Source organism: Ursus arctos, unplaced genomic scaffold, assembly GCF_023065955.2.
Source record: "Ursus arctos isolate Adak ecotype North America unplaced genomic scaffold, UrsArc2.0 scaffold_5, whole genome shotgun sequence".
In the NCBI taxonomy this organism is placed as follows: Eukaryota; Metazoa; Chordata; class Mammalia; order Carnivora; family Ursidae; genus Ursus; species Ursus arctos.
Window position 1 is genome coordinate 7,983,182 of NW_026623067.1, and position 10,368 is coordinate 7,993,549.

At 36.6% G+C, this 10,368-nt stretch overlaps 1 protein-coding gene across 1 annotated transcript; it reads left to right on the forward strand.

Annotated features, from left to right (window-relative positions):
- The first annotated feature begins 397 nt into the window (after window positions 1–397).
- On the forward strand, window positions 398–1,357 carry LOC125282940 (olfactory receptor 6M1-like). Its single transcript, XM_048220770.1, has one exon. It carries the CDS (start codon window positions 398–400, stop codon window positions 1,355–1,357), a length of 960 nt encoding a protein of 319 aa, XP_048076727.1.
- Window positions 1,358–10,368: the final 9,011 nt, after the last annotated feature.

Here is a 10,368-nt window from a genome sequence, read left to right on the forward strand (position 1 = left end):
ATACCATTACATCCTTGATGGATTAGTGACACACAATAAGGGATCTATTTCAGAGGGAGATTGGACAAGAGTCTGTTTCCTGTTACTTGATCCATTGTTCAGTTCCCTACACTTAAAGGAGTCTCAAGTGCTTTCCCAAATCATAATTACCACAATCTTAATGTGGAATTGATTTTGCTGTAATAAGTAAGTGTCACCCTCAGCACTAAATCTTGTAGAGTTTATCTCAGTAGATATTTATAAACTGAAAATAAGTGTATTTGTCTGCATTAATCAATCCTTGGCGACAACAGCAGCAAAAAATAGTTATGAATATTGACAAGGTTTATCCAGGGTTAAGATGCAAGGATTAATTATAAAAGAACTATCTGTTATTCCAGGTTAAACTGGGGACATTATGGATTATAGGAACAAGACCAGAGTCACTGAATTCATTCTTCTAGGGTTTCAGAATGAGAAAGAAGTAGAAATTCTTCTGTTTTCTGCATTCCTGCTCATGTACATGACATCTCTGAGTGGCAACACCATGATCATCCTTTTGGTGTGTGGTGACTACCGTCTGCATTCACCCATGTATTTCTTTGTAGCCAACCTTTCCTTCCTTGAAGTTGCCATCACCTCCACAGTGGTGCCTAAGATGTTAGCTAACACATTTTCCCACACCAAGGCAATATCCTTCGTGGGATGTCTCACACAATCTATCTTCTACTTCCTTCTGGGATCCACAGAATTCTTCATCCTGGCTGTCATGTCATTTGATCGATACGTTGCCATCTGCAACCCACTGAGGTATGCCATCATCATGAACAGGCAGACATGTATAATGTTACTTCTGGGATCTTATATGGGTGCATTTTTGTCAATGTTGGCGCCATCTGTCTTAACTGCCCCATTAATCTTTTGTGGGCCAAATAAAATCCATCATTTCTTCTGTGACAGAGCCCCCATGCTACAGCTGGCCTGTACCGATATCGCTCTGGCTGAACTGGCTGACTTTGTCTCCTCTGCTGTGTTGCTCTTGGGCTCCTTGCTCCTGACAGGAGTGTCTTACACCTACATTGTGATTACTATCCTTGGAATGCCCTCTGTGCAGGGGCAGCAGAAGGCCTTCTCTACTTGTGTTTCACATATTACAGTGGTTACACTTTATTACGGGAGCTCCATCTTCCTCTATGTTCGTCCAAAGAAAGGCAGTGCAACAAGCATTAACAGATTTGCCACAGTGCTGAACACCCTTGTCACACCAATGTTGAACCCTTTCATCTACAGCCTTCGAAATGAGAAAGTCAAGGAATCCCTGAGAGATGCCTCCAGAAAATATATAGGTATGCTAATAAATTTAAGACCTCAAAAATGATATTTTTACAGAATTCAATGACTTGCATGATTGCCAACAAAAACATTCTTCATGATATAATTATGTAAATGTTTAAATTTTTACATGAGAGAGAAACATATGTAAAGATAAGGTCTTAAATATCATATATATGATGTATATATAATATTAATACATATAAATTTAGAGAGCAGGGGGAGAAGAAGCAGGTCAGGAAGAATCTCAAGCAGATTCCTTGCTGAACATGGAGCCCAACACAGGGCTCCATCTTATGACCCTGAGATCATGACCTGAGCCAAAATCTAGAGTTGGACATTCAACCGACTGAGCCACCCAGGTGCCCCACGTACATATGTTCTAAAGCAGTCCTTATTCCTCCCATTTTCCTGTTCATTTAATTATTCCAAAGTCAATTCCTGTACAACCCCTTCATTTTAAATCTGATAACTCTTCTTGACATTCTCACTTTTCGTTACACGATTCTCTGGTATTTTTTTTCTCTGTAAATATCAATGTATGTTTGAATTTAATATAAAGTCCCATATTAAAATGGTAAATTTCATTTGATTTGATTTTTGAAATATTACCTTCAGATGCTTTATCCATTTAATACTTAAGTTTTAAGTTACTGATGGATCTTCTCAAGCCTCTACTGAATTTAAAATCTGCAGCAGTTATGCTCCTCTTTCTATGCCACAGATGCTGTGGCAATAGAACTCATCAATGTAAAGCCTCTGCTGAATATGCAGAGAAGGGACAGCCAGCAGGAAGCTATCAGAGACATTATCTATTTTACCTTTCAGAGCCATTAGAGATGAATTCAGCTGTTCAACTCAAGACTACACTTTTCTTGTTTTTTTTCCAAATGACATTTTGTTTATTTATTTGTCTGTGACCCTGTATTTTTCTCCAAGCCCCTTAGGCTTACACATCATTAAGCTACTAATGTAAACTTACATCAACCAGCCATCCAACTTATGTTCCAGAAAGAGGATTTATATATGATATTGGAAGACAAGAAACATATGCATGGGATTTTTGAGCAAGTGTCATGATTGAATAAATTGATATTCATTCAAAGATGAGTAAAAAAATAACCACATTTTGAAAGTCAGTGTGCCTTCTTGTTTAATTGGTTTCGATTTTGAAACAATGTTGTGTTGTGTTGTAGCATGGTCATGTGTTACTGTGTGAATTTGGTCCAAATATTTAGTTTGTTTAGTCTTCTAAAATCTAAAATTAAAATAATAGCACACATTACACTATTGTTTTAATAATTGACTTAATAATAAATAACATAAAAACCAATGCAAAAATCACAATATATATATAACTTATCAATAGTGCCCCCTTAGATGGCCTAAACCTGCATAATGTTTTATGCTCAAATATGTTAAATTTCTACTCAAAATTTAGAGATAAAGTATATCTAAAAAAACTTTTACTCTCAATTTTTGAAGCATCTTTTTCACACTATTTGCACCAATAAAATTTAAGAAAAATGGATTTTTCAATACACTGATAAACAATAAAATGATGGAAAAATACTTAGGTGATATAAGCACTAATTAAATTAAGAAGAAAATTTAAGGAAAAAAAACACAAAAAACAACAAATATGCCATTACAAAAAATCAAAGCTACCAACTCTAACCATCAACCAGGCAAGGAACCCAAATATGACTGTATCAGGGAATGACATCAACAAGCTAAGAAAGTAGACAGTAATCAGTTTATGTTCCTCAATGTAAACATTGAAAAACTAATGTAAATGATTGGAACAGCTTCTTCAGATCTCTGTAAAAAACAATCAAATGCTTAGCCACCACATGACTGCATCATCAAGAAAAAGCAAATATGATAAAAAAAATGACTTTGTGGCATATTTACATGCCCTTTTGGCACTCCCTTCTTTGGCTTGTAGTCAGTGTTCTGTTTTTTTTTTTTTTTAATTTTTTATTTAAATTCTAGTTAGTTAACATGTAGTACAATTTAGTGGCATGAGTAGAATTTAGTGATTTAGCACTTACATACAGCACCCAGTGCTCTTCACAATGAGTGCCCTTCTTAATAAATCAAAACCAAGTAAGAATAGTATAAACGTATTATCAAAGTATAATTGTACTCATCAAAATTGAGGCAAATATTTCACAAATTTAGGAACTGAATGCTGCAACAAAAAATAATATATTACCAAGTAGGCTTTATATATGACGAGTTGTTTTAATATTTAAAAAGTATAAGGCTGTAATTCACTGACCTAAAATTATGAGGTAAAATAAAAAATGATGACTGCAATTGATGAAAATTCCACTTCTAACCTATCATTTTTAATGATCAAATGTTAAAGTCATTTCCATTATATCTGTAACAAAACTTAGAAGCTCATTTCTGCAACTTATATTTACATTTGTACTAGAAGTCCCAGAAGAACATAGCAAAGATATAATTCAATTAAAAGGTTAAAAAATAATTTAATTAAGAGTCTTCTGTTTTTATTCCTTAAGCTGTGCCTTTTATTCTCATGACTTATGCATTCCTTACTTGGCAACCTGTATCTTCCACTCCTCTTAACAGGTTTTGTCCACACCCCCGCCCCTCCCCTCTGGCAAACATCAGCTTGTCACTATATTTACAGGTCTAGTTCTCCTTTTAAAATTCTTTTTCGACTCCATATATGAGTGAACTCAAATGGTATTTGTCTGTGTCTGACATTTCACTTAGCATAATACCTTCTAGATCCATCCATGTTGCTTCAAATGACACAATCTCATCATTTTTATGACTGTGCAATATATCACATCTTATGTATCTATTCATTTCTCAATGGCAACTTAGGTTTCTTCCATATCTTGGCTATTGTAAATAATGCTGCAATAAGCATAGGGGTGCATATAAGTTTTTGAACTAGCATTTTTGTTTTCTTTCTGCAAATAGTCAGTAGTGCAATGACTGGATTATATGGTATTTCTAGTTTTAACTTCTCAAGGAAACTCCATACTGTTTTACACAGGGACTATACCATTTACATTCCCACCAACAGTATCCAAATGCTCCTTTTATTACACATTTTTGCCAACAACTTGCTATTTCTTCTTTTTTTTTTATTATTTTGGCCATTTTGACAGGTATAAGATGATATCTCATTGCGGTTTTTTAAAAATATTTATTTATTTGAGAGAGAGCACATTTAGCAGGGAGCCCAATGCAGGGCTCCATCTCTGGACCCCGGGATCATGACCTGAGCCAAAGGCAGATGCTTAACTGACTCCCACCCAGGTGCACCTCTCACTGTGGGTTTGATATGCATTTCTTGATGATTAGTGAGGTTGAGCATCTTTTCATGTGTCTGTAGGTCATCTGTATGTTTTTTTTTGGAAAAATATCAATCCAGTTCTTCTGCCCATTCTTTAACCACATTGTTCATTTTATTATTATTATTTTGTTGTTGTTGCATCAATGAGTTTTTTATATAGTTTGTATGTTAACTCTTTATTGGATACATCATTTGCAAACATCTTCTACCACTCAGTAGTTTGACTTTTTGTTTTATTAATGATGTATTCACTGTGCAAAGTGTTTTTATTTTGGTGTGGTTCCCAAAGTTTGCTTTTGCTTTTGTTTCCCTTGAATTAGGAGACATACCTAGAAATACGTTGCTATAGTCAATGCCAAATAACTTACTGCTTCTATTGTCTTCAAGGATTTTCATGGTTTCAGGTCTCACATTTAGGTCTTTAATCTAAGTTTATTTTTCTGTGTAGTGTAAGGAAGTGGTCCAGTTTCATTATTTTGCATGTAGCTGTTGAGTTTTTCTAACATCATTTATGTAAGAGATTGTATATTCTTGCTTCCTTTGCTGTCAATTAACTGATCATATAATAATAGGTTAATTTCTGGACTCTCTTCTGTTTCATTGATCTATTGGTTTATTTTGAGGGCAGTGCCATACTATTCTGATTACTACAGTTTTGTAGTATATCTTGATCTAGGATTTTGATACCTTTAACTTTGTTCTCCTTTCTAAATTGGCTATTCAAGGACTTTTGTAATTTCATACAAAGCTTAGTGTTATTTGTTCTAGTTTTGTGAAAAATTCTGTTGGTATTTTGACACAGACTGCATTGAATCTGTGGATTGCTTTGGGTAATATGGACATTTTAACAATATTAGTTACTTCAACCCATGAGAATGAAATATCTTTCCATTTGTTTGTGCTGTCTTCAATTTCTTTTATCAATGTTTTATCGTTTTTAGAGTACTGGGCTTTTGCCTATTCAGTTAAGTTTATTCCCATGTATTTTTTTTTTTTTTTGGTTTTCTGTGAAATTTTTAATAGAACTACTTTCTTAATTCTCTTTCTCCTACTTTATTATTAGTGTATAGAAACAATACTGATTTCTGGGTATTCATTGTGTATCCTGTATCCTACAAATTTCCTGAATTCGTTTATTTCCAAGTTTTTTAGTGGAGTCTTTTTATTTTTTTATGTGTATTATCATGTCATCTGCAAATAGTGACCTTTTAACTTCTTCCTTTTCAATATGGGTGCCTCTTTTGTCTTTGTCTCATGATTGCTGTGGCTGGGACATCCAGTGCTGTGTAGAATAAAAGTAGCATGGGTGAACATCCTTGTCTTCTTCTTGATCTTAGAGGAAATTTCAATTTTTCACCATCGAATATGATGTTAGCTCTGCTTTTGTCTCATATTGACTTTACTATGTTGAGGTATGTTCCCTTTACACCCACTTTCCTGAGGGCTTTTCCCATAAGTGCATGCTGAAGTTTGTCCAATTCCTTTTATGCATCTGTGAGATTATCATATGGTTTTTGTCCTTGGTTTTGTTGATGTGGTGTATCATATTGGTTGATGTGTGAATATCAAACCATTGTCACATCTCCGGAATAAATCTCACTTAAATGTGCTGAGTGATTCTTAAATCTATTCTTGAATGAGTCTTGCTAATATTTTGTTGAGGCTTCTTGCCCATATGTTCATCAAAAATATTAGTCTTTGGTTTTCTGTTTCTTTTTTTCTATGGTATCTTTGGTTTTGGCATTAGGGTAGTACTGGCCTATTATTAGTAGTTTTTTTAATACCAATTCAATTTCATTACTAGTAATCAGTCTATTCAGATTTTCTATTTCTACCTGCTTCAGTTTTAGAAGCATGCATGTTTCAAGGTCATTTTGCCTAATATAGGTATTGCTACTCTGGCTTTTATTCACTTCCATTTCTATGGTAAGTATTTTCCATGCTTTCATTTTCAGTCTATGTCTTTAGGGGTGAGCTGATTCATTTGGAGGTATCACATATATGGGTATTGCATTTTTAACTTTTAATTGGAACTTTTAGGCTATTTACATTTAAGGTAATTATTGATAAGTTTGTACTTATTGCCATTTTGCATTTGTTTTCTTGCTTGCTTGCTTGCTTGCTTTCCTTTCTTTTTTTCTTGCTTTCTATTTATTTTTCTTTTTTAGTTCTCTGTTCCTTTCTTCTTTTACTCTCTTTTTCTCTGTGATTGGTGAGTTTCTGTAGTGTTATGGTTGGCTCTATTTCTCTTTCTTTTTGGGAAACTACTTTCTGGGTTTTTATATAAGGTTCTTATATAAAATCCTAAGTACATAGCAGTCAGTATTAATTTGATGGTAGCTTAAGTTCAAACACATTTTAAAAACTTACTTCTTTTTTTCCTTCCTCCTCCACATGTTTATATATATATATATAGATAGATAGATATATAGATAGATATATAGATATATAGATATATAGATATATAGATATATAGATAGATATAGATAGATATATAGATATAGATATAGATAGATATGTTGTCATATTACATGTATTTTATTGACAATTTTCTCATGTCCAATTATGACCATTCATTTTCAGTTAATGAAATCTCTATAATATTTCTTGTATGGTTGTTTTAGTGGTGATAGACTCCTTTATCTTTTTCTTTCCTCAGAAACTACCTCAAGAGGCTATAGACTCTGGGAAACAAACTGAGGATTTCAGGGGGGAGGGAAGTTGGGGTATGGGCTAGCCTGGTGATGGGTATTAAGGAGGGCACATATTGCATGGTGCACTGGATGTTATACACAGTGAATCATGGAACACTACATCAAAAACTAATGGTGTACTGTATGGTGAATAACATAACATATTTTTAAAAATTAAGAAAAAAAGAAAGAAACTATCTCACTTTCAATCCTAAATGATAGACTTGCCAGGTAGAATGTTGTCACATGTGGGTGTTTTCCTTTCAGCATTTGGATATGTCATACCACTTCTTTCTGACTTGCATAATTTCTGCTGAAAAATCAGGTAGTAAGCTTATATGCTTATGCTGGTAGATGACTTTTGCTTTTCTCTCTCTCTCTCTCTCTCTCTCTCTCTCTCTCTCTTAAAGATTTTATTGATTTAATTGAGAGAGAAAATGCACCTGCAAGTAAGAGCATGAACGGGGGAGGGGGCGAAGGGGGAGAGGGAGAAGCTGACTTTCCACTGGGCAGATAGCCTGAGGCACAGCTCAATCCCAGGACCCCAAAATCATGACCTGAGCCAAAGGCAAACATTTAACCAAATGATACTTTCCTCTTATTCTTTTAAAATCATCTCTTTATGTTTAATTTATGACATTTTAATTATTATGTATTGTAATGTAGACCTCCTTGGTCCATCTTGTTTAGACTCTCTCTGCTCGTTGGACCTTGATATCTATTACCTTCCCCAGGTTAAGGAATTTTTCATCTATTATTTGTTCAAACAACATTGTACTTCCTCTCTCTGATTTCTTCCATTCAGTTTTCCCTCCCTTCTGCTATGATTGTCTCTGCTGTCCACTTTCCTCTCGAGCATAGTCTTATGTCTACTCATCTTGTTTGACTGTAAGTTTTTTATGGGAGAAACTACTTCTCCAAACTTAAAGGAGTGGTCTTGTGTATGGTCTTACCCTATATATACTCTGTGTGCTTGGTGCCATTTACTAGCGGGCTAGAGCTATGGATGGTGTGGCCTGGGTGTCCTGGGGATTTCCATTCAGTGAATGTCATATTAGGAAATCTAAATCTATCTTGGACACAGGCTGGTATGTCTCAGTGTTCTATGTGTTGAGGAACCCTGGCAGAACAAACAAAACTGAATTGGGTGCAAGCCATGGGTGCTCTATGCAGGGTGCACCCTGGTTGGGTCACTGGAGTTGAGGTGGTATGCAGTTTGGGAGGTGACTGAGCTCTCTGTGCAGAGGGTGCCCTGGCAGGATGGCTGGGATGCAAGCTGGGGGACTCAGGGCTTTATGTACAGAGGACTTCTTGACAGGAAAGCTGAAAATGAAGTGAGTGTAAATGGGTGTTCCAGGACTCTCCACACATAGGATTCCCTGAAGGGGTGGCTGGGGCTTAGGTGGAGTTCAGGCCAGGAGGTCTTGGGGCAAACTATGCAAGGGCTCCCTGGAAGGGCAGCTAAAACTACCATAAGCATGGGTTGATGTGGACCCTGAGATACCTGTGAAAATTATGTCCTGACAGGAAAGATGACACTGAATTGCATTCAAACCAGGGGTCCCAAGGTGGTCAGCACAAGGGATGCCATGGTCATTGTTGTTCTCGTGTAGCCCAAGTCATTTAGTCATGTGTGTTCCAAGGGGCTTCATATAATGGGAGTATGAGTGGAGTGGCTGAAACTGATGTAAGCCTGGGATAGGGGTTTCCAGGGTACTGCATGCAGAAATCACCCAGGGAGGTTGGCTGGATCTTAAGCAGACATCAGCTGAGAGTTTCCAGACCACTGTACATTGAGAATGCCCCATTCAATGAGCTGAGCAGTTCTAGAACCTTGTAATGGGGGGTGCCCTATCAAGCTATTGTGTGGGCCTGAAGTGATCTGCAGTGCTTTGCACCTCCATCACCTTGGTGTAAAGCCTGGGGCTGTAGTGATTGCTAATCAGGTGTGTTCCAGTGTATATCACTCGTGGCCACCTTGGTGGGACAGCTGGGGCTGGTGTAGGCTATGAGCCCTGAGCTCACTGAGGCAGCAAGCCAATTATTACACCTGGATGAGTCTGTGATTTCAAGGTGGAGAGCGTGCATAGACTGTCCATCAGTCCATCCCCTAGCATCTCCCCCAGCCATTTGTTGGTTCTTGGGCTGACTGTTTTATATGCTAGCTGCTTCTTAAAACCATTGATTTTATAAGAAAAGATTAAAAAGAGAAAAGAGGAGGACCTGGGTAATGCAGTTGGATGAGCATTGGACTTTTGTTTTTGGCTTGGGTTATGAAGTCAGGGCTGTGAGATCACCTCTTTTCAGGCTCTTCTTTCAATGCAGAGTTGGCATCAGACTCTCTCTCTCTGCCTGTCTCTGCTGCATACTCTCTGTAAAATAAATCAATAAGTCTTGGAAAAAAGAGAGAATAGAAAGAGAAAAGATAGGAAAAGAAAAAAAATGATAGGAAAAGAAAAAGAAAAGAAAGGGGAAGAAAAGAAAAAAAAATGTTTTGTTTTGTTTTTTTTTTTTTGCATGCCATAGTGTGACCAGGTCTGGTGTTGGCTTGTGCACCCAGCACTCACTGAAGTAGTAGGTGCCCCTGACAAAAGCATTCCCAAAGCCCCTCTGCCCTCCCTTTTAAGCATGTGCTTTTTTTGTGCCCTAGCATGACTGAGACTGATACGAGTTTGTGGACCTGTGGCTTGCTAAGGCAGCATATGGCCAGTGGACCGTGCCTGGTCTATGCTTTTAAGGTGGAAAGAAAACATAATCTTGTCATCCTTTAATCTCTGTGACCCACAGAGCATTATCACAGCTACTCTGCCATTTGACAGAATTATATGGTTGTTTCTTTTATATGCTAGTTTGTGCTGTTTTAAACTGCAGCTTTTTTTTTTTTTCTTTTTCTGTGCCTTGGTATACTTAGTCCATCTGCACCATGTCTTCCTTACAGCATTCACTGCCTTGGGGGTAATGTTTCCCTTTATTATCCTGTGTCCATCTCTCTTGGCTGTTCTCTTTTGCCGTTCTCTCTGTCTT